Consider the following 24,495-nt stretch of genomic DNA (forward strand, 5'->3'; position numbering starts at 1 on the left):
AAAGAATTTATGAACACCATGAATGATCTAATTCACATTTGCCTTGATACCATCTAACAAGTAATTGATTTTTTAATGTATAATCTTTCAATACCATATCTTTTGTCTGAAAAGTATAATTGATATTTATTTGATACTCATTAAGTAAAATTAAAAAATTGTTTAAAAACTTACTATAAGAGGTGGAAAGATTCTTTGAAAATCCATTTTATTTTGATGTTCCAAATAACTTTGAGATAAAATTAGTTTAATTTCAGGTATAAAACAGGGACTACATAATTGACATTCTACACGGAAACAATCATTACATTCCATGCAAAGTTCTGGTAAAACCATTATATTTTTGTCAGCTACTTCCATTTGCTCTTCCATTACATTTCTAAAATGTAAAGATAAGAAAGAGTTGTAACATAACATTATTTTAAAATGCTATTAATTTAATTATAACATTATGAGACCTTATTTTTAGAGAGTCTTTCCTGATTCTTTGACCTACACCAACTAAAGAAAATAAATTGTATATAACTTGTTCATAAAGTAATTGGTTTGGTGGATAATGTGCTGAAGATAAATTTGGAGACATATTTGCTTCCATGATATAAGTATTTAAATATTCATCAAGAGCAAAATCAATTCTAATTAATTCAAAAAAATTTCTGCTATTTTTGAAACGTTTTACTGCTTCTATGATATAACTTTCTTTCAACAAGATAATTTCTTTGATTGCTTCACGTATACCATTCCAAACTTTATCAGGATCCTTTCCTTGCGAACGTACATAAGCATCAAATGAATCTTTCATTGAATATTTTAATTTAGTATAATAATGCTTCAAAGATGGAACATTCCAAATTGGCAAATAATTATCACCAACTACATATTTGTCCAAAATCTCAGAATCGAATGGGTAATATTTTATAGGACAAAATCTAAAGAGAACATCACCTTTGTATATGTATATTCTAAGAGGATCGACGGATGTAATTACGGTGTATACTCCAATATCAAATTTATATCCATCTACAAGAAATGGTCGCTGTATAAATTCCTGTACAAAAGATCCAGTTTCTGTAACATTTATATTGCTCACATTTTTTACGCTTATGCCACGATGATCGTTTGATTTCTGTACGAACGTTTTTTCAGGATGTTGAGCAGCATACAAAAGAAACTTATCGCGTTGTTCTGGTATTTTAAAAGCTGGTAACATATAGCGACATTCTGTCGTTGATAAATCTACTTTGTTCGTAATGTATCCGCAACCAGGAAAATGATTAATGCGTTGATGAGCTTTTAATTTACTTAAATCAGAACTTAAACTCCTAAATGGATAATCATGTGCCCACAGTAAGTCCCAATTAAATGCATCATAAGTTCGTTTAAAGCCCAAACGTTCTAATACAATAAAAACATGTTTTAAATATCCAGTATCATTATTTTTCGTATATATTCGATATAATGGATTTTTTTCTGTTATTTTTGGGATTCTTTGGTGTACTTTTATTAAATTTTCTTGATAATGTAGGAAGCAAAAGAATAAATAATACAGAATTATTGGGCCCACAATATAATACAAGAAAGCTTTTAAAAGTGTTTTTACTTTTAAACTTGTCATTTGAGTATAGACTATACAGTTAGTATTCTGTAAAGATAGATATTTTTAAATCATTGATTCAAGTTTATCAAAATGGTTAAAATAATTATGCAACTATTAAAGAAGTTTACAAACCTGTTTACCTGACATAATTGAATATGTGATTCTAATAGTAATTGTCAATGAAATTCCGTACCTATATTCAAACTACTGAATTCTAATCAATTTATGTACCGTTAATTTTCCCCGCTATACCATTCACTTTTGATTGAGGACATACTGTTAAGAACCGGTTTCTACTCGTAGTTCGTGTCTTATATTTTCGTTCTTTTAATATTTAATTTAACTTTTCTGTAAATAATTTAAGATAATATAAACACGTAGAAATTATTTCCCAAGAATAAAAATTATTTAATTTATAATTGCAAAAAATTATAATAGTTTGTAAATCTTTATAGTAAGCATTCTATTTTTGATAATATTAATATGATGTATATTAAATTATTATACTTATACATTGTAATATTAAACACATACAACAAATATAGATTTTTAAAAATACTATTTGATTCTTTATATCGTTTAAAAATTGGCGGTAATCACTTTGTATACGGTGCTGTGTGTAATGTAGTGTTGCGAACTAATGGCGTTTCCTGTCTTTTAGATTCTTGAATCGCTGCTGTTAGCATTCCTGTAAAGAAGAAATGGGTTTCCAAAATATATGGTATTCGCATCCACGAAAGTATGGACAAGGATCTAGGTCTTGGTAAATATTAGCATTTTTATTATATTATATCTTAAGTAAATGAATTTATATTACAAAATTATATAGAATTTATTTTAACCGCGTGTCACCAACGTTTATTCTTTTAATTTCTACTTTCAATTTCAAGAAGAGCTAAACATATATGATTTTTAATATAAATTATTTAAAATAATAGAAAATGTGAATTATTGTACTGTCGTTATAAATAATAAGTCAAATTAGTCAGTTAATTAGAAAAAATGTTTATTATATTTTTTTAATATAACCTCAATGGTAACCTAAATATTACGCATAGTATATGAAATGTACTATAACTCTTTTTCAATATTGTAATTAATCATATTACACTGTTTTTCAGTCGTGCTTGCGCAAATAGACATGGATTGATTCGCAAATATGGCTTAAATATTTGTCGACAGTGCTTCAGAGAATATGCTGCTGATATTGGTTTCAAAAAGGTAAAAAATTTCCTTACATTTAAATCTGCATTTTTATATATTTATTTTATAAATCTTTGAATGCAATTTAATGATAATTAGAATTAGAAAATATTATTTTGAAATCAACTACTTTTTATTTACAGTTGGATTGATCTGTGGCAACAAAGTAATAGTTACAATTTTGCAAACTTCCAAATGTAAAACTCATATAAACATAGAAACTTATTAATATACAAATTAATACCAGTAATTTACGATGTTTATTTACACTTGGATTGGCTTAAGAAGAAACTAAATTATATTGTATTTGACTTTATTATGATAAATAAAAATAATTATTTACATTAAATATTTTTGTATCATAAATTTTATCAACTTTTGTTTTTTATCCTTTTTGTGTATTTCTCATTTAAATACTCATATTCTTTATGTATACTTAGGTTTTTAGTTGTAATTATACATTATCATCAATATCTGATGTAATTAATAAAATTTAGTTTCAAATTGATTACATCATTAGTAAGTATACATTGTAATAATAAATAAAAATCAATATTATTTTACGTAATAATCTTGTCTGTTAATGCTAACAATGTTTCTGAACAAAAAAAAATAATTGCCAGGGAAATAACTAAAAATAATAGGGGAAGAAGAGGTAAAAGCGCTTTTGTTTCTAGTTGCATCGCTATTATATACTATTTTCCTTGTAGCTTGCCTTGTCGATTTATTGTAAATATTTCATTACATTACATTGGTTTCATTTTGTCATGACACCACATCGCCGATCCACTGTAATTATATCCCAACCTCTTTCTTTTTTTTCACGTGGGAGAAATCATCTAAAGATATCCCGGTTGCGGAAGAGAGGATCCTTCCCCATAGGATACCCCTGATGGAATTCGTCCCCAGAGAGGAAGAGAATTCATTCCGATAATTCACATGGAGATTATGCGATTCTGTACGACTATACGCGAGCGCCTACTCTTCTCCGAACGCGATCTCTTTGACAACCGAACCCGCATTTGTATTACCCGCGATACTTCCAGGTTACAGGCACTGGAAAGAAGGAGATACCTTCACGTGTAGTACAATTATATTATAATTTATGAATGCAACGTTAAATATGTGAAAGTTTTGTTTGTGCTTCCTCTCAATTTTCGGTAAAAAAAAAATATAGATTTACCATCTTTCAATCTTGCAAAGTAATTGTAAAATATCTTATATTTTATTAGATTTAAAAATAATGTTCCAGTATTTTGTAAGTCCTCTAACCTTAGTTGGTGAATCTGCATCAATAATTTATAGATCCTGTACGGCAGTAAGTTTTAGATTTTTATTAAAAAAAGTTAACATTAATAATGAAGATTGTATAATTGAACATTTCTAGATTATATAATATTGAGGAAAGTAAAATATTATATGTATTTGTATTATAATGTTATAAGACTGTAAAATTGTTGAGTTTAATATGTTGAAATCAAAATAATATTACTATATATTAAATGTTTGATTTATATTATTATAATAATCTTTAAATTATTAAATAATATGCAGTTATCAAAATTATAATTTAATAATTAGACTGTTAATAAAAGAAACAAAATGTTAACCTAAAATTTTTATTATTTTGTTTTTATACAGATTTTTCAATTGATCATTATAATATCACTATTGTATATTATTGTAATATAACCTTGTTTTTAGAATCTCATTAGTAAGAGTAAATAACTGTAAATAATATAAAAACTTGCTTTTGTAATGTATTTATTTACAGTAATAAAATTTTTAGATTTATGTGAAAAATACATATTATTTTAGTCATTTTTATTAGGTTCCACAGTATTTGGGACTAACAACAAATGCAAAAATAATGCCATCAGTACCTTTGTGGAAATTAGCTGCAGCAAATGGACCATTTGTTAGAATTGCTGCTCTTAGTGGAGCCACAGCTGTAATTCTTGGTGCTTATGGATCCCATAGTAAGATCAAAAAACCTATTTAACACAGTACAATATTTTCCTACTTAAATATTTTATATTGTAATTCTCTCAATAAATTTTCTGTCAATTTGTATCTTATATATTTTATATATATAAACTAAAATATAATTATAATAAAAATATTAATATAATATAAAATAATAAACTAGAAAAAGAAAAGAAAAAACAAATTTTGGACTTTTTAAATAAGATATGTATATAAAATAATTTTCACTTATTATGATTTCAGAGGAATATTCAATGCACGAAAAAGAAAATTGTAAACAAGTGTTTGAAACTGGTAGTCGTTACCATTTCATTCACACATTAGCCTTACTTGGATTACCTCTTTGTAGAGCACCTTATATGGTATGTTCAACTTCGATAAAATATTAGTATCAGCTATTTTCATTATTATATTTATTATTATTATAATATTATTTAGGCTGCAACATTCCTACTATCTGGAATAATACTATTTTCCGGAACTTGCTATTATTACGGTATTACCGGGAATAAACAATTAAATAAATTAACACCACTAGGTGGAGTCTGTTTCATTTTAGGATGGTTAAGCATGTGCATTTAAAATTTGAAAAAACATGGGAATATTACATTATATATAAGTAAGGAAATATAATTAATAAAAAAAAAACAAAAAATTGGGTTTCCAATTACTGTATGTATGAGTAAATGCTAATATTTTTGTTTTGGATAAATTATCTTTTGGCAATTTAAAACTGCTTTTATGTTTTTTGTTTGTTTCTTTTTTTTGTTATGTGTGCTATTTACGAAATATTATTGATTAGAAAAAATATTTCGTTCATAAGCAACATTTGTATTTTCATTTATTCAAAATTACTAAAGAAATATAATATAACCTAAATAAAAGTAAAACTTGTTTATCCTAATGAATTGATGTGAACATAACTATTATTTATAACATTACTGATATATGTTTAAATAATATCCTAAACTATTATACATGATATTTTGTATTTATAAGTTGTCATATTTTACATATTTTATGAATGGTTTTTTCTTCTGTGTTATTTATACATTACCAGTTATAATTAACTGTTATTTATTAGAAGTGTAATGTAAAAATATAACATGTTTTATCATAAAATATGTGAAAATTATTAAGTATAAGAACATTGGATAGTGACTAAATAAATTTGATGGTGTTAATGCTGAAAAAAAGATATTGCAGAGTTGGAACAGAACTTTGAAGCAATCTTAGTTTTATTTTAAAAATCAAAATGATGATTATTTAATACCAATTAACGCAAATGATAATTTACTGATTAAGTACCATATAGATAAAATTGAAGATCAAAAAGTGATGTATATATATATTGATCACTTCAAGCAATGGTACACAATATAAATGTAAAACAAATAGTCGCGTATTATTTTTTTTCTACTTTTGATCAATTCATGTTTTCATAATTTTTGTATAGAATCGTATTTCTACAGATATAAGAAAGTAAAGTACCTTGTATAATCCATTTGATACACCAGCTTCGCTGACTTTTATATCCATTCTATTTCGTATTATACAGTTGTCGTACATGTTTCATAAATAGATATTTTGCCTGTAAATAAGTGGATATAAGAATTTTCTTCGATTCATATATCATTACGATGACTTGATCTGACGATGTTGGCTGCATTCTTACACAGCTAAGTAAAATATTAATTGGACTATCTTACCTAGAATAAAAGTATCAAATAAGTTTAATTGGTGATACATCGAATAAACTTAAATATAGGAGTGTCGCACGTCAAATCGTGCAGTGCCCGCATACTGAAAACTAAGTAGCGAACACAAGAGATCGATTACGAAATTAAAACGATAATCGTAAACACGCAATTATATTTGGAGTTATTGTATTTTTTATGATGATGAAACATGAGCTATGTCATTAGCGCATATTTTTTTCTTATTAATCTTGACTCGTGATTTCATTGCAATCTGTGAGGCATGAAATTGGCGATTTATGGCGATGCTAAATGCACCACTGATATAAAATTTACTTATATCTAATAGACGTCCCCTCAGACTAAATTATATTTAATTAGTATAGAGTTTCGTAGCAATATCATTTTCTTGTTACTATTATATAAAGTATTTATATAGACTTGCGCATATTAAACTATATTTACAACTTTTATTAATTATTGTAACACATCAAAGATAAGTTTCCTAGAACAAGGCTGCTCCCTCGCTACCTGGTTCATAATACCACAAGAGGAAACTCATATAGTAGAGCTAATATCATCTTTGCACTTTTTTTTTTTTGATAAAATATATCACAATCCATATTTATAAGTAAAAAGATAAACATCAAATTAGAATTTATTTAAATGAATTGTCACTAAAATCAAGGAAAAAGTATCTTCGAAAAAAGCTCATATAAAGTGCAAATATACGATTACTGAGTTTTAAACAAAACGCAGCTATTTGTTTAAATATTTTAAATGGTGTTTGAAGAATTTTTTTCAATCTGGACAATGCGATAGCAAAAGAGCAAATGGCGCGCCGGTTTTCCATCCATTTCTAGGAAAGGTGGAACGAATGTTGTCCTTCTTGTGCAGCTATTCGCAATTTTTCTCGCATTATTTCTAATGTTGTGTAATCAGGCAATTTTAAGTAATTAACACAAGTCATTACGGATGGTAAGAAATCGTCTGTTTTCATAGACGGATCGAATGTTTTACGCACTATCGTTAATGGTGGTGTTAAACTCTTGAAACCTGTAAAATAAAATTTTGTTATATATTTTTAGAAATTTCTAAGGATACTAATTGTTATACAGTACTAAAAATTTACCTCCAACTGGTAACCGAGGTGAACCTGTGACGAACTGAACGAACTGCCTTTGTTCTTCACTATTATATTTTGACATAACTTCAAACAGAAAACGAATAGCACGAGAATCTGGTGTATAACCATGATCAGTCCTGCAACACTCCGAAAGCGTTTTCACATCCCATTGTCCACCTGATTGTGCATGTCCACAGAACACAGCTTCAAGTTCTTCAGGGAAGAATAGTCTTAATTGCGATGGTGGGAATACAGATTCAAATCCTTCCCTAAATGCTTCCATTTGTCTGAAGACACCTTCGTATAAGAACCAATGTACCACCAACTGACAAATTTTAAATATAGTTAATCGTACAGAAAAAATTCATTAATGCATAATTATAATAAAAATACCTTAATGTATTGATCTAAGTTATAAATGGTAACGGGTATTTCGCTTCCACCTTTTCTTAATTCGATGTTCTCGTAACCTGGTAATTCAAAAACAAGGCCAAGATCCGTAATTAAACAACCATCTAAATTTAGTGACTCTATCAGTTGTGTCTTTTCATGTGGCCTTAATATTTGATCTTTTTCAATTGTTTCCTTTTGTCTAATAATTTCTTGAAATCTACTAAGAGTTCGATGTACATCAGGACATACATGTGCTAAGTCAGTTAATGTTAGCATATGTTCTTCTCCCAATAACCAGCGGTAGAAAGTTAAACTGAATGGTAAATCCAACTGCAAAACATTATATGCACAAAAATATATATTGAGAATCATAAAAAATACCTTAACATAGTAACTAAAATAAAAAGTAATACCATTCTCGAATCATATATGGCCTTTGCCATAAACTTTCCAAGAAACTTAAATTTTGTTTTAAGTTTTGCAAGATGAGACACTTTAGTGTTCCATGCAATTGGCATTGAGAAAAGTCCTTGTGGAATATTAACATATCCTGTCTCAGTAGGATTTGAACTACCATGCCAAAGATCAAGATCAGCACGTTGTAATTCCTGGGAGACTAGAGCATAAAATTCCAATGTTGGACCAAGACCAGTACCAACCTGCAAAATTATACTTATAAAGTAATAACTTAATTGTACACAAAATAAATTACATATAATGTGCAAAAAATAAACCTCATTGACATATTGCACTTCAAGCAAGGCTTTGCTAGATGCTAAGTCTTGTATAACTAGCTCTGCTTGTTTCAGGATATCAGTTCTGGAAATAGTTCTTTTTCTTCGCTCTAAACGTGGAGTAACGCGTTCTTGACTATCTGAACCTGACAATTCTGGAGCGGAATCCAAGAGCCGTTGCAAAGCTCTATCTCGATCAAATGATGTTGCATAAAGTAATAATTGTCTTGTTTCAAAAGGAAACAAGAACGGGCTGCAAATATTTGAAAATACAATAATTTGATAAATTCATATTAGAAAATTATTGCGAATTTCGTAGTACTTACCATACTGTAGCAATTTGTTGTAACCATAGAGGTAAATTTCCAGTCATAATCACTAAAGGATCTTGCAATTGTCGACTAGCTTTTGCAGCTATTTTATTGTTAATGAAGTCCTGTGGAGAAAGTAAACTTAAACCTTTCAGATGAGGAAATAGAACACCCCAATGACGATTTAAAGCGTGTAAGAGACGTAGTAGACATAATCCGTCCAATGAAGCATCAGTAATGGTAACCGAAGCTGGTAAGGTAGGTAACAAGTAAGGATCGAGTGGACATCGTTGTGAAGGAACTGTTCCTTCAAGCCATAAATTATCCTCTTTTCGTTTTGAACTGATCTTTGTACTTTTTCCTTTGCCTTTCCGACTACTACCCTGTGTACTTGATCCTGGTTTCGGTGATGTTGCAGATTCTTCCTCTGGTACAGGCCTAAATGAACAAAAATTATTTATTTCCTTTACCTTCCTTTTTTTTTTAGTTAAGAAGAAGAATAAAAATGAAGAAGTACCTATAATAAATTGTATGAGTTTGAACCCAAACGGCATCATGACCAAGTGGTGGCTCGCCATCAGCTTCTGCTTCAGAATGATCCATGCCAGTACAACCAAATTGTCTAACAGCTTGATAAACAGTCATATTGAAAGGCAGTACTTCATCTCCAATTAAAAATTGGAGTTTATGTTTTGCTGATCCTTGACTTATAACTACTGCTGCCTATAAAATTAAATATGCTTAAAATATTTTTAGTTATGTACACTGAAAAAAAAAAATAAAAAAATAAAAGATGTACATATATATACACAAATATTACCAATGTATCATCTATATCATCTTCACTATTGTCGTCGTCACTAACCATAGATTCTGCTTCTCGTATTCTACCATACCCACGAACCATCAAATAACGCTCAATTGCTTGTACTAATGCAAGGGGATCTATCTTAACAGTGCCCCCTTTCCACTGTTTTAAGTTGTTACACTCTGGATGTCGTTGAAGATTACACTATCAAATCATAAATTAAATGATGACTTATAAATGATTTATAAATATATTTTAAAAATTAATTTTACTGTACTTTGAGTTGATGTGTATTGAAGAATTTAAGAGCACTAGTGCCTCCACGACCAGCACCAGATCCTGCTGGCAAATCATGTACTTTTACAGGAAATTGTTCCAATTGTGCAACACAGCTATTCAATTTTGTTACTAGAGCACCAAATGCTCCAGGATTAAGATCGGTAATATTCACATCGTACTGCAACTAAAAATCAAACAGTTATCAAAAGAAAGGACGGAAAGACTTTAATATAAGTCATACTACATAGCGTGTTCATTTTACTTACAGTTGATTCTGCAAACAATTTCCAGAACATACGTAAGCGATCGTAACGATTACCAGGGGCATCTGTAGTAGTGAGGTAGTTGAGCAGAGCTTTGATGAGACCGCTATAATTCATCTCAAATGGAGATATATCACTTTCAAGTACTATATCTCGTAACTCAGTAAGCGCTGATAACATTTCATCCAATTCCTATGGATACATTTTTACTTAATGAGTATTACATACTGTAATTTATATTGTGGAATATAGAAACTTACATTTGATTGTAACCGTTGTATGGCGGAAGTAAGTCTTGAAAGGACTGTCATTGCAGGATGTGTACATGGAGCATCGTCCTGATATCGTGTTAAAAATTGAGCAGCCTGTTCACGTACCCATGCTTTAGCTTTATCTCGGTTTCCTCCTGTTAAGCTTGAATTACTAGGTGGCTTTGATAAACTTGTCGAAGAGCTTGTATCTCTTTTATCGCTAGTAGAACTCGAAGATGATGATTTTCGGCCCCATCTAGCAGGATTAAGATTTCCTAAGAAACGATTATTTTTAGGAGCGAAACCAGTAAAAAGCGATTCAGGTTGCTGAGTCTGTTGTGGTGTAGTACCGCTTAGTCTAGAAAATCGACCTTTCTTGTTTTGTCTTTTCCTCTTTAAGACATCCCCAATTCTCCTAATAAAATTTTTTATATAAATAATATACTACATTTTTGATGTAATTTTTCAAGATTTCTTGTATTAGATACTTACAAATGAGTACTTTGTGGTGTAGTTACATCATCTACGGTAGAATTTAATTCATTTCTAGCATGCGTTTCCATTGATTTCAACTGACACGTTGCAATTGTACCGAATAATATGTTACCATTTGTTGATGGAGATGCAATTGGAGATGTAGCATTGCTAGAAGAAAACATCGTGGTGGAACAAAGCGACGTGTTAGACGGACCTGGCTGTGGGCTTGGTAATGATGTACCTAGAAAAGATAATGATGTATAATATAAAAAAAGTAATGATATATTACACATGCACATATGCATGCCCCCCCCCCCACACCCACACACAAAGAATATGTAGATAATATATACATAAATAATATAATATGTTGTTATTATTAATACAAATTAAAATAAGTACCAGTACTAGAAGGACACTTGGGTGGTGAGACACCAAGAGGTACTTCAGGGTCAGCTAGTTGACGTATTTGATGTAAGACGCCCTCGCGATGGAAATGAACCCCAAACACTTGTGGTAGTCTTTTCATTAATATACTTGCCATTTGCAGAGCTCCAATAACAATTCGTAAATCTTGGGACGCCAGCATACCCGCTATGTGTGATGACACTACTTGATTTTTTAAAACATCCTATATTACGAATAACAGCAGAAAGTTTAAGTAATGGTTTGGAATTTCATGAATAAAAATGTATTTTCATTTATACATAGTTACCTTAAGTAAATCTGTTGAAGCATAGTAAACCATACGTAAAAGAGCCCGGAGACATTTACATTTTACAGCAGGACCAGCAGAACTACTGTAGACTTCGTATAAGACAGAGAATAGAGTTCGAATAAACGATACTAACCATTCATTTGTTTCAATTACTGGAGGTACAACATCCATACTACAAAAATTTATAATTTAATAGGAATTACAATATTTAAAAATTTGTTTTAAAAATTAACTTTAATCTTTACTTAGATGAACATGTTGGACTTTTGCCTTCTGCAGGGTGTGCATTCACTCTGCGAAAAATGCTCCTTGCTAATCCAATATCTTCATTAATTTGCTTCATCACAGTCAAATCTATCGTATAAGTTCGTCCTACAGAGGAAAGACAAATCTCATCCTCACCATTTTGAAATGCCATCTGAAAAAGGTATTTTTATTTTATTATTTATACTTCGTTTTAACAGTGTTTAATTAAATGTCACAATTATTATACCTCGATAATTCTAGAATCAATAGTGCTAAAAGGATGGCAGCAATGTCTTTCATCGCGCCATTCCCAATGAACATTTTCTTGTTGACTACTGGTCCTTTCAAGTAGACTATTTACACTAAATATGCCATCTGTTGGTAATGGAGGCATTAGTTCTTCAATCAAACAAGTAATTTCGAACCATTCTTGCGGAGATCGTGGTACTAATTCTACATCTTCTGTTTTCACTTCTAATGATCCAGTTAAAAGATAACTTAATGTGAAAGCTATATTTTGTTGAAGAAGTAGCTGTGCCAAGTCAGGACAGCGATTTGATATCACAGAAAGCATTCGCAACACTGTTATGAAATTACCAATGCTGTTAACAGGTGGGGTAATCATAAGCTAAAATATTAAAAAAATATATATTTTTATGAATTAAATTAATATCAGATTATACTCTTAAAAAAGATAAGTACTCTTCTTACCAATTGTTGTAAGTTTTGTAGAAGCTCTGCATTGATAATTTTATGTAAAGTTACTGGATCATGTTGAAAACTATCAACTAAACGACTAAATGCTTGGCAAACACATTCAACGCTTTTTTTATCTTGATTTGTCAGTCTACTTGTCAATAAAGGTAAACTGTCAGCTACTAAGTGAAAATCATCAGGATGAAGATTTTGACAACAGTTTGCTGTAATCGTTAATGCAGCTCGTTGTGCTGTGATATTGAAAAAATCAACAAATTTTAAACAGGCTGACACTCCTCCCTAAAATGAATATGTTAATTCATAACAAATAACATTCATTTTAAATCATTGTATTATGTTTGATAATAAATTAATAACATATATACCGCATGTAAAATTGTTTTACTATGTCTTCGAGACAACATGGCTAATGCTGTTAAACATTGTTCTGCTACATCCATACATTCGATAGATTCTAATTTTTGTAAGAACACTGGAACAGCATCAACCACAACTGTCGACGATCGAGGTAAAGCTTCCATCATATAAGTGAGGGCGCGACATGCGTGTGTCATTATTACAAAATTATGTTCTATTCCGAGTAAATTTATTAATGCTGCAACCACTTGTTTTACAGGGAAACCTGCTAATGTATCTTCATTTCCCATAACAAGAATTTCACCCATTCCAATAACAGCTTGTAACTGTTCACCTTCATCATCAACAGCTTGCAAACCAGCCAATAACTGTTGTGCTTTAGCAGCTGAAATCATACAATTGTTTGCGAAATTCAATAATTTTACATATCTTATATTATTTACAAAAAAGAATTTTTAACTAAACAAGCTATTTAAAAAAATAAATAAATAAATGAGAAAGAGTAGAACTTGCAAAGAATAAAATATTACCAGAACTTGCACCCATGCTTCTGTTCAATAAATGTTGCATTCGTGGTGCCAGTGCACCAAATACATGTGGAGGTAAACCTCTAGCTTCAAGTAATGCTTGTAGCCTGCCAACTTCCCCATCATCACTTTCACTGTCTCCAGTAGTACCCGACATTCCGGATGGTCCTCCACTTGCTTAATAATCAAATATTTGTAAGTTAATGAAACAGTAACTTTATAATTATATATATTATATACTTACCAGTAGCAGATGTAGCTGTAGATGCCAATTCGTCTTCACCAGTTGTAGAAACTAACTGATTACTAGAAACTGTAGATGAAACAGTTGTTGGAGTGGCACTATTAGTCATAGACTCAGTACCTGACATTACACTTCCTCCAGAACCACCTTCTATCACTGCTTTCCTTGCACGTGATGAAGAACGATGTCTAGTAAAATAGAATATTATAGTTGTAAAAACATACATTGCAGACAATGATATTTGAAATACAAGTAATTGTCATTTTTAATAAATTAGTCACCTGGAGCTTGAACAAGTGCTTGTCGTAGTATCTTTTTTGTGATGCTTTCCTGAAGCTTTATTAATACTTGATAGTTCTTTAAAGTCACTGGACAGTTTTGCGCGAGAACGTAATATATGCTTGTGCGTAGGATGAGGGTGTGTAGGGTTGGCAGTGGCGGTGGCAGACACAGGTGGATTGGCAGTGGCTGTGGTGATGCCACTAGTGCCTGCCCCGTCATGTGCCAACGCCCCCCCACCGCTCTCCACAGAATTACTGGCTGCGTTACCCACTCTGATGCTGGACTTCACACTTAAAACTTGACTACTCGCACTGCTACTCGCGCAGGTTCCACCACCGTGGGATTTTGACCCTAAAATATTGAAATATTTTATTATTATTATTATGATATGTATACAAGAACTTCAATACTTGCAATGATTTTTAAATGTTCTAAAATTTTATTGTCGAAGTCTTACCACTTTGAATAACAAGAAAAAGAGAAATGTTACATACATATAAATGCTTTAGTGCACACAAAACAAATTTTGTAAGTATTATTGTTTTCTGTGCATAGTCATAAGAATCAAGCATTTTCATAAGTTAAAAGTTGATAATAAACATATTATAACTTATAATACTATATGTACATTGTCTTTTGTGCAATCTACAGCCTATTCGAGCATGTATTTTCATTTTACATATATTTATGTTAATTGCATACATATCCATGTTTATGAAAACATAGTTTTGTATTAAACTTAAATAGATGTACAACACATGCTTTTATTAATTTTCTTAAATTTTATAATTTTTTTTTTAAATTAAGAATATATATCACAAATTGATGATAATATTGCATTCATAAATATAGTAAAAAAAATAATTGACCTGATGTTCATATATGACAAAAATGACAAATGATACCACTGTTAGAATAATCATTGTTATGAAATCAAAAATTAAAACAAAATATAAATTAACAAATTTTTTTTTGTATACAAAAGTTTATAAAAATACAAACATTATATATGTTTTTAAATGTAATTATAAATGTTTTAAAGTTTATACAATAGATTAATCCACTGAATTTTCAAATTAGTATTTAACAGTATTTAAATACATATTTATGGTATAATTATATCAAAATATAATTTGACATTAGACACTATTCAATAAGAAGTTTTATATTATTATAGAGAAGTATTAGAAATAATGCTTATATGCAGTTGGATTGTATATTTTCCCTACTTGCATGTAAAACTTCGTACATCTTTTGCAGAGTATACAAACGTATTTATGTATATATCTTCTTTATTTTAACAAAGTGCATATACAAAATATGTATTTTTGCTCAACATTACCACAAATAAACTATATTTACCTTATTAATTTGATACTATCCATCCCATTAAATTAAATGAAAATATTTCATACTATTGCACATTTGGATACATAAATTTAATATATTTAGTAATTTTCAAAACTGAAAATAATAATTATTTTAGTAAAAATTTATATATCAGTAAGATAATGTTCATAATTCTACAGAAATTGATATACTTTGTTGATGACAATTGCTAATTATATATAAAATTTAAATGAATTTTAGTAAATAATTGCACATATTATATACAATTATATAATTATATTTATAAATATTATTTAATACATAAATGCTGTATCTAAGATTGGGAAGGATTTTCTTTTAATTACAAAAAATATAGATCAAATAAGAAAGTAAAATTTTATATCATATATAATAAGTAATAATGTTGTATAAATTACATCAGAACCATATTTACTGTATATGTCTGGAGAAATAATGTCATGCATAAATCAAATTTGATATAAACAATTTGATTTGATATTAAATATAATATACTTGCATATGGGTATGGAAAACCAATTTAGAGAATAAATTTATAGTGATTCGTAGTCATTTAAAAAAATTCTACTCATGAATTTGTAAGAGAAAATAAGGGTAAGAAAATGTAGTACGAAGTGTGTACTCCTTAGGCTTACCTTCTTGATGATACGTTTGTGTTGATATTGGAAAAAGTGCTTTGACAGCAGACACAAATCCTTCCAGACATTCGCTCATCCTCAGGCCTAATGATACAGTCTGATCTATGACTCTTATTTTGGTAATACTTTTTTTCTTTAATTTTAAGATACTTGTGAATCAAATCCTAATTTTACTACCCTATACTTTAACCGATTACTTCATTAAATGAAGGTTGCAAAACACGTTGTTTTAATATACGAATGAAGATTCTTTTAATTGATCATGGTACTAAATTTATGTAGTATTATTGTATTAAATATATATTGCAGGTATGAGTATTATTTTTTACTTTTATTTAAAAGTATTATTATTATTTAAACTATTTATGAAAACTTCTGCTAATTTTGTATTATTAAAATATTTATTTATCTAATTTTAGTTAATAACTACTTTAAGAAGTTTCCTTTCTTAAGACATTATAAAAACAATTATTATTTTAATAAATTAGTTATAATTGTTTAAAATTTTAAGAAACATTGTATTTTTGAACAAAAAAAATTTTTTAAAAGATGTTTCTTAATTTCAATAACCTATTAAGTAATTGATTCTTATATATATTATTAATTATTACAAATTATAAAACAATATAAATGATGAAGTTTATCAAATCAATAAATTGCAAATACACAAATAAAATAAAAAATAATGTTCACTATGTATAAAATCATAAGTTCATCAATTTTAAAATAATATCTTATTCAAATGGAAAATGATTAATCTTTTAAAGTAAAAGAACCCATGTAATTTTTATTTATAAAAAAAAGTGCATATTGAATAAATACTGATATGAAATATATTATTATTCTATATTAATTAATTATCAATTACTGTTATTATTGTTATGATTTATGCCTTTTTATAGGTTTTTAAGATAAAAATCATTAAAGTAAATACATTTAATATATTTTAGGTTGATTTAACTTGTATTATGTGTTCACTCAAATCACACATCACATCTCATTGCAACCAACACTTTTTAATATAAAACAAATAAATACACTAACCTCTTCCTCTTGATGTGGATGGATGACTAGTAACTGGTGTAGTAGTTGATGTTGGTACCAAATTGTTATATGTTAAGTCTTCTCTGCTATTGTAACCACTGGATAGTGATAAATTGTAACTACTATGTCCTTGTGATATGGCTTGGGGATTTTGTGGTGTACGAGAACGAGTCCTTGAAGCAACACAGTCGATAGCTGATAAATTTAACTCTGGCAAACTAGTTCTTGTGGTACTACGAGCTCTTGTACTGTTCCCACTAATATTATAATTTGATTGTTGAACCTTATGTTGTGACCTCCAATTATTATCTATAAAAAAAATTATTTACAAAATTATCTAAAAAATAAATCATCATAAATTATAATACAGCAAATTTTATAGATTATGACAGTCTAAAATAAGAATACATTAAAATAATATGTAAGGTTTGTGTTCATATCGATTAATAAATATAATTACCTAGATATGATTCTAAGCCACTGCCATGACTTTTACATTCATTTTTTGTTCTACTTTCTGTTGAATCACTTGAATGTTTATAAGAAGTATTATTAAAAACTTCAGATGATTGTGGATCACTAATAGTTTGTCTACGTCTTTTCTCTTCTACCGTGACTGGAATAGAACCAGTGCTTTGTCGTTTTCTATAACCACTACTACCACTGCTAGAGCTCTTCCCCTCAACTTTAGAGGTGTCTGCTGAAGCACTGGCCGTCTCTACAGACCCCCCTGATGACGACTGATCTTGTTGATCTGCCATAGATTAATCGACTCATGCCACTATTCTGTCTGTAATAAAAAAAAAGAATATTTGTTATAATTGTTAAAGTAAAATAAAAATTTGTAAAATTCTATATAGACATTTTAAAATATATAGTTATTTCAATAAAACAAAATAATTATGAGATGGTTACACTCCTTGGCACTACATTCATTATATAATGACAAGACTATAATCTATAAATGGAAATTAAAACTTAAAATATAAAACAAAATAAAACAAAACTACAAATAATTCTTACTTTAAAACATAATAATACAAATATGGTAAAAAAATAATTGTTTCAATTTAAATTAGATTATTTAATATTTTTTTTTTCTTTTTAGGTAAACATGAGTGTTATAAGTTATTGTTTAACATTAATTAATAAAATATTGTGTATTTAAAATTAAAAAAGTAATAAATAATCAAATAAATATGTTTGTTACATAAAAGCATATATGTACATTTAAAAAAGAGTGGATGGTTATTTAAAAATGTAACAAAAAAAAAATATATATATATATATATACCTACTTTTAAATAATGCATTGAAAGTAAAAAAAATGAAAAAAGTATTATAATTCTGACAAAGTAGATTAAACAGAAATCACTTATTATGATAAATCAATGCACACTCGGATAAGAGGAGCGTGACTAAATAATACAGCAGAAGCGATGCGCAATTAATGTTTTCCTCCACGGTGAAAGAGATAGTAACAAACCCAAGAATCATAACAAACACTACAACTGGTGCCCGTTTATAATATTATGGGCAATATAAAATTGTGCCGTTGACATCATACAATCTCTTCTAAGAATACTAGAATTACATGATTGCAACAAAGCCACGAATAGATTTGGTATACCGTGAGGATTCAACGAAAGACGTAAATAATTACAACAAAGACTCGTAAGTGAGCAAGCCACCATTTGCTTGCGAACAAGTAATGGAGGACGAGTTCTTTCTTCGTCTCTTTCTCTCTTTCGTTTCTCCACTCTCGTTACCGTGTGACCTCAGGTTGAGGTCCTCGAAAAAGAGAACCCTACTTGGGTATGCAAGCTCTTGACAAAAAGGAAAAAAGAGGAAAAAAGTTCCTAATTACAGATAAGATTACCTGAATGTCGGAAAAACATGCCCAGGGCATTGCGAGAAAAATGTCTTCTTGTCGATAATTTTTATGAACACAATGTTCCTCGTTACACACAACAGAGAAATGGATTCTCGCGCAAGCACGTACGTTGGTGAGTGGCTATGTGCACAAGCACACACCAAAAAACGCACCGAACGCACTGCCGAGGCACACTGAAGCAAGTCAGCGGAATGCGACGGCTATCGGGATCGGGTTGGTTAGAATTGGGAAGCTGGAGGACGCTCCGCCCCCATCAGGAAACGTCACATATGAAATCAACGTAGGTGCGTTCGAAAACACGGTGCCCGCGTGGAGTAAAATCGCAATTCATAACGGAATAGCAGACGCAAAACCGGCGCGAATAGCCATCTTGTTGCAGTTTTTCAAATATCAACTTTTACTTTCTCCTCGCGTATGATGTAAAATTAGCTACAAACAATTGATTGAATATCAATAATAAATTTTTAAATATATAATTGATTATTTTCTGATTAATATATTTATATATTTGATGCATGTATATGCGCGCGCGCGTGTATATCGTGAATAGATGGCATGTAATTATATACTGTTGCAATATATTGAAAGAAATTTTTTCTTCTTATTTTTTATGTGCGACGAAGGTACATATATTTGTAAATAAATGTGAAAAGCTACTAAAAAATAAATTAACATTCATATATATGTATAGTTTCTTTTAATGGATGACATGTCAAACTTTAAACACAGTTTGAATTTAAATTATGATTAGGTTATTACAAATAAATATATAGTAAAACGTAACATTTAATATATATTAATCTAAATGTCTAACGGATTAAATAAAATAGATAGTCATTTGTTATGCGATACTTTTTAAAAATTCTTATAATCTCATTAACCCATCTTAATTGCAAACGACATTTACTAATGACGCGTTAAATGATAATTATAATATATCATTAAAATTAAGTACAAATTAAAAATTGAGCAAATTATAAAACTGTTATTTTAACACTTTTAAATCTTCTATAAAAACACGTAAACTGCACAATTATGATGTTGTAACAAATGTCGAGTCCTAGTTCTATTGTTTGATCACGACAAGTATGTATACATCGCTATGATTGGTTGAAAACCTCATTCAGTAGTGCCCAATTGGCCGATCAGTTAAAATATTTGCCAAGCTACGTCAAAACAGTTTGTGATAAATGAAGTAGGTTGATAAATAGTGACAAAATTTTTGACATGATAATTAAAATTGTTATAATTATTAAACATTCCTTAAGCTTTAATTTTATTTGAAATAATTACTTACCGAAAAAGGGAGCTCCTCCCTGGAAGTCAGACTCCAGTTACGCAATGCGATGTACAAGAGGACACGTGAAAATACAGACTGTGCTGTCAAGTCGATTGGAGCGTCGTCTGCTACGATATCTCGACCGAGGATTATACACAATGCAGGTTGTATTGGTTGAATCAACTGAAGAAGGCGCATTCCTTTATCTAACTATAGTGTAACGTTTTTCGAATAGTGATTGGTCAATGTACTTTATACGTTTTTTATTAACCAATCAATGACAAAAGTAATATTATGACTTTATTTCATAAGAAAGATAAGTTAAAATATAGACTATTTCTTTCTGAACATTGCGAAAGCTAAAAGCATAATTTGAATAATTGTGATTGAACATTCGTTTGAAAACATATTTGGTGAAATTATTAAATCATTCAAGAATTAAATTAACGAGTTAAGTGTTAAATTAATATTTAAAGATCTAAACATTTTTTTACCTTTAAATTACAAAATGTTTAATTTGAAAAAGTAAACTTTTGTTGTTAATATTTTGAAAATGTTTGGAAGAATTTGTTATAAATTTTAAATCAATTTTTCTTTAACATATTCGTATTTATTTATAATAACAGTAATTAGTAATGTAATTCTTATGGAGAATTGTGTAATTACTTTTCATTAATGCTATATAATAGTTGCTTCAAAGATTCTTCATTAATAGTTTGTAAATTATTTACATTACTATCTGCATCACCAAAACTTGGTTCTATATCTGTATTAAACATATTCATTTCTATGTCATGTGTTGTATTTTTAAAAGTATCATAGGATTTTAATATATCTTCTTTTTGTGTAGGAGATGATACTCGTAAATGTTCCATTTCAATAGTAGGTGAAGATAGTCCATTTTCAAATGGTGATATTACCATTGAAAGGAAATCATTTGTATCTTCTTGAAATGGTTTCTCATTTTTTGAATACATTGTTTTACAAATTTCAGGGGATTTTTTAAATATAGAATTATTAGGAATGTCAGATTTCCATATATTTTTTGTTTCTTCATTTTCATTGTTTGTTTCTGTATATTCTTCTACTTTTTGTTTTTTATTTATAATAGTTTGTGTTTTCTCAATGTTACATTCTTTTGTTAAAAGGTGTTGTCCTTGTGTGTTTATTATTAGAACATACTTATTTTCTTCATTATTTACAATGTTCAGCATTGATTGATTTTCTTTTAAAAAATTTTTTTGAGTTTTACACATATCATTATTTATACCTTGCATATTTAGTAAATTTATTGATTTTTGATCAGTAGCATTTGTTTGCTGCATATTTCCTATTTGTTGAACTGGACATTTATGAGTTCTTTGACTCACCTATAGTAATAAATAATTAGTTATGTTATAAAAGTATTTTTTTGTAATTATAACATGCCTTGTATCTGAAGCTTTTTCCACATGTTGTACATTTATAAGGCATCACTCCTGTGTGAATCCTGCGATGAACCAAATATGAAACACGTTGACGGAAACATTTTCCTAAAAAACAAACTATATAAATTATAAAATCATTTAATACATAATTAAATTTTCCACATTATTTTACTTTTTCTTTTATTATGAAAATTAATTTCTTTATTATAACATTTTCGAAATATATGTTATAGAAATATATAATGCTATTTATAATATTTAGTAAGCTGTATATAAATTATATGTAACAATAACATTAATAATAACTACAAGATATTATTATACATACACTGAAGAAACAGAACAATCCATATTAAATTGTTAGTAATAACTGAAAACAAAACATGCATTATTCTAAAATTTATATATTTTTTAAATATAATTCTTATAGAATTTAACGTACCACAAGTTTCACATGCAAAGGGTTTTTCTCCTGTATGAATTCGTTCATGGTTATGCAAAGTAGATAACTCTTTAAATGATCTACCACAAGTTGTACATGTATGTGGTTTATCATCTTTATGATATAATCTATGTTTGTGATATGACTGTTGAAAAGTAAATGTTTTGTTACATATGCTGCATTTGTAAGGCATTTCTCCTGAATGTAATCTTTTATGTTTTTTTAAAAAATATTTTGTTGTGAACATTTTACTGCATACATCACATTCCCATTGTTTAGCTTCATGAGTTTTTAAATGTTGCATTACATGTTGTTCCTGTAATAGTAAATTTATTTTATTTTCTATAAACACATATTTAAAAAACTTAATTATTACCTTTTTAAATTTTTTTCCACATGTAGGACAGTTGTATTTATTTTCATTGAATATAAGTTCTATTTGTCCATTTTTGGCTAAAGAACCTAAAAATGTATATATATATATACATATATATATATGTGGCTGTGCTGTGTGTGTGTTTGTGTGTGTGTGCATGTGTGTATATGTATAGATACATATTTTCATATTTATTAAATAGTAGATATTAATATACTTTCAATGTAACACTAAATTACCCAAATTATATCCCATATGTGCAACTCGCATATGCACCATTAAACTACCTCTCATTTTAAATACCTTAGAGCATAAATGACATGAATAATTATTAAGTAAATTTTCAGGAATAATATTTAAGTCTTTTTCATGAATCATATGTACTAATTGTTTATGTAAAAACAAAATATTATGATCAGGAAAATGAAAACCACATATATTGCACTGTTCAGTTTTTTGTTTTGCTGATGGTAATGTTTTTATAAATTTCAATTGAGGTAATATTTGTTTGTGTTTAAAACTTTCATTTTCACTTTCATTATAGGTAGTAGTTGAATCTTCTTGTACATTTTTATCATTAGCTTTTTCTAATGATATGTCAGTATAAGTACTTGCAATGTTTGGTAATTTATATATTGTTGTCATTTTTTCATTATTACAAGATTTATCACTTTCTACAGATTTTTCCACTTTACCTGCTACATTTTCATTTTGTTGTTCACAATGTTGATCCTGCATCCATGTTTTAAATGTTTGAACATTTTCATATTCTGTTTCAGAATAATTTTGTACAAAATTGACATGCTTAACATTTTCATTAGTAAAATATTCTGTAGCATAATTTAATTTTATTGTTTCTTGTAACATTTGTTGAGAATCTTTATCTGATTCTGTATCTTTACTTCTATGAAGTGCATGTACTTCTTTGTTCTCACAAACTGAATTTTGTAGAAATGTAGTTTGAGGTACATGATTTAGTAAATTTTGATCTTGAACAGAAACTTCTGAATTCAAAACTGAAGCTTTATCTTTTGTATTTTGCAGGCTTTGAGAAGATATTAAATTGTTTTGATTATTTAAGTTATTCTGTGAAAGTTTATTTGAATCTGTAATTTGTATTTTAGAGACATTCCAATCTTGAGAAGTAGTATTTTCTAAATTATTTATTGATGGATTAGAAGTACTGGTAATAATTGTATGTTTCAATGACCCTGTATTATTATTGCTTAAATTAATAGTGTGACTGAATAAATGGATAGTAAGTTTATCGATACCAAGCAATATTTCATTACACACAGGGCATGTAAGAGGTCGTGTAGCTACACTTATTAATCCTGCTCGTAATGCATCCAATGTTAAAAAACCTGGTTGTGAGCACAAAGGGCATGCTAAAAGTCTTGCACACATGTTTCTTACCAATCTTTATTTATAATATATTTTATTCAAAATATTAACTACTATTTATAATAGAGCTTCACATTATTTCCTTCTCATAATACACTATTATTACCATTATAAATAATATTTAATGATATAAAATAATAGAATTAATGATAAAGAGTTTTGCATCTTCCCTTTGTATCAATAAAAATTAGTTTTTAAATAGGTTTTATATTGATTATAAAGTACAAAACATATAAGATACAAATTTGTAGTAACTGCTCAACTTAAATTTAACATTGTCATTTGCAATATTATTGGGGTTATGCCTGAACTTGACCCAATAACACAAATTAAAGATCAAAATCATACCTCACGTGTTAATAACTAAAAAGAAAAACTTAATGGAGCAAGCTTTTCTTTTTTAAAAT

The 24,495-nt window shown here is 28.6% G+C and overlaps 5 protein-coding genes across 6 annotated transcripts; 2 read left to right on the top strand and 3 right to left on the bottom strand.

The window, feature by feature from the left end:
• Positions 1–7: 7 nt before the first annotated feature.
• TTLL15 (tubulin tyrosine ligase-like 15) lies at positions 8–1,744 on the bottom strand. Its single transcript, XM_017912178.1, has 4 exons — positions 1,738–1,744; positions 459–1,653; positions 175–379; positions 8–106 (listed from the first exon to the last, which is right to left on the bottom strand). Exons 1-4 carry the CDS (start codon positions 1,742–1,744, stop codon positions 8–10), a joined length of 1,506 nt encoding a protein of 501 aa, XP_017767667.1.
• RpS29 (ribosomal protein S29) lies at positions 1,295–3,087 on the top strand. Its single transcript, XM_017912187.1, has 4 exons — positions 1,295–1,347; positions 2,259–2,360; positions 2,719–2,818; positions 2,944–3,087. Exons 2-4 carry the CDS (start codon positions 2,299–2,301, stop codon positions 2,950–2,952), a joined length of 171 nt encoding a protein of 56 aa, XP_017767676.1. The 5' UTR covers positions 1,295–1,347; positions 2,259–2,298; the 3' UTR covers positions 2,953–3,087.
• An 844-nt stretch (positions 3,088–3,931) lies between these two features.
• Positions 3,932–5,380, top strand: LOC108556215 (transmembrane protein 256 homolog). The gene is made up of 5 exons (XM_017912211.1): positions 3,932–3,960; positions 4,033–4,118; positions 4,632–4,779; positions 5,030–5,148; positions 5,225–5,380. Exons 2-5 carry the CDS (start codon positions 4,044–4,046, stop codon positions 5,366–5,368), a joined length of 486 nt encoding a protein of 161 aa, XP_017767700.1. The 5' UTR covers positions 3,932–3,960; positions 4,033–4,043; the 3' UTR covers positions 5,369–5,380.
• An 809-nt stretch (positions 5,381–6,189) lies between these two features.
• On the bottom strand, positions 6,190–19,367 carry ctrip (E3 ubiquitin-protein ligase ctrip). Of its 2 annotated transcripts, XM_017912239.1 has the most exons (25): positions 19,146–19,367; positions 17,727–18,056; positions 17,267–17,575; positions 16,220–16,306; positions 14,216–14,567; positions 13,935–14,122; positions 13,694–13,867; positions 13,172–13,548; positions 12,801–13,085; positions 12,337–12,717; positions 12,089–12,261; positions 11,841–12,015; positions 11,528–11,756; positions 11,141–11,366; positions 10,658–11,063; positions 10,401–10,589; positions 10,133–10,318; positions 9,868–10,059; positions 9,565–9,770; positions 9,063–9,485; positions 8,737–8,989; positions 8,416–8,661; positions 8,003–8,332; positions 7,616–7,934; positions 6,190–7,539 (listed from the first exon to the last, which is right to left on the bottom strand). In XM_017912239.1, the coding sequence occupies exons 2-25, from the start codon at positions 18,025–18,027 to the stop codon at positions 7,343–7,345; spliced, it is 6,204 nt and encodes a 2,067-aa protein (XP_017767728.1). In that variant the 5' UTR covers positions 18,028–18,056; positions 19,146–19,367; the 3' UTR covers positions 6,190–7,342. The 2 variants fall into 2 exon arrangements, with proteins under 2 accessions (XP_017767728.1, XP_017767729.1); XM_017912240.1 differs by lacking the exon at positions 16,220–16,306 and having other exon boundaries at positions 7,178–7,539.
• A 1,734-nt stretch (positions 19,368–21,101) lies between these two features.
• LOC108556216 (zinc finger protein 701) lies at positions 21,102–24,175 on the bottom strand. Its single transcript, XM_017912212.1, has 5 exons — positions 22,924–24,175; positions 22,685–22,770; positions 22,309–22,624; positions 21,868–21,971; positions 21,102–21,809 (listed from the first exon to the last, which is right to left on the bottom strand). Exons 1-5 carry the CDS (start codon positions 24,089–24,091, stop codon positions 21,102–21,104), a joined length of 2,382 nt encoding a protein of 793 aa, XP_017767701.1. The 5' UTR covers positions 24,092–24,175.
• Positions 24,176–24,495: the final 320 nt, after the last annotated feature.

Source organism: Eufriesea mexicana, unplaced genomic scaffold (assembly GCF_001483705.2).
Source record: "Eufriesea mexicana isolate 0111107269 unplaced genomic scaffold, ASM148370v2 scaffold354, whole genome shotgun sequence".
Classification (NCBI taxonomy): Eukaryota; Metazoa; Arthropoda; class Insecta; order Hymenoptera; family Apidae; genus Eufriesea; species Eufriesea mexicana.

Coding starts and splice junctions, on each gene's coding strand:
- ctrip (XM_017912239.1), bottom strand. CDS start 18,027: ATGGCAGATCAACAAGATCAGTCGTCATCAGGGGGGTCTGTAGAGACG. Junction 13,868..13,934: donor TACAGCTACATCTGCTACTG/GTAAGTATATAA, acceptor TTGATTATTAAG/CAAGTGGAGGACCATCCGGA. Junction 9,771..9,867: donor ATGATATAGATGATACATTG/GTAATATTTGTG, acceptor TTAATTTTATAG/GCAGCAGTAGTTATAAGTCA.
- LOC108556216 (XM_017912212.1), bottom strand. CDS start 24,091: ATGTGTGCAAGACTTTTAGCATGCCCTTTGTGCTCACAACCAGGTTTT. Junction 22,625..22,684: donor GTGGAAAAAAATTTAAAAAG/GTAATAATTAAG, acceptor TTACTATTACAG/GAACAACATGTAATGCAACA. Junction 21,972..22,308: donor CTTTGCATGTGAAACTTGTG/GTACGTTAAATT, acceptor TTTGTTTTTTAG/GAAAATGTTTCCGTCAACGT.
- LOC108556215 (XM_017912211.1), top strand. CDS start 4,044: ATGTTCCAGTATTTTGTAAGTCCTCTAACCTTAGTTGGTGAATCTGCA. Junction 4,119..4,631: donor TTTATAGATCCTGTACGGCA/GTAAGTTTTAGA, acceptor CATTTTTATTAG/GTTCCACAGTATTTGGGACT. Junction 4,780..5,029: donor TGGTGCTTATGGATCCCATA/GTAAGATCAAAA, acceptor TTATGATTTCAG/AGGAATATTCAATGCACGAA.
- RpS29 (XM_017912187.1), top strand. CDS start 2,299: ATGGGTTTCCAAAATATATGGTATTCGCATCCACGAAAGTATGGACAA. Junction 2,361..2,718: donor GGACAAGGATCTAGGTCTTG/GTAAATATTAGC, acceptor ACTGTTTTTCAG/TCGTGCTTGCGCAAATAGAC.
- TTLL15 (XM_017912178.1), bottom strand. Junction 380..458: donor AAAGACTCTCTAAAAATAAG/GTCTCATAATGT, acceptor TTTACATTTTAG/AAATGTAATGGAAGAGCAAA. Junction 107..174: donor GAATCTTTCCACCTCTTATA/GTAAGTTTTTAA, acceptor TATACTTTTCAG/ACAAAAGATATGGTATTGAA.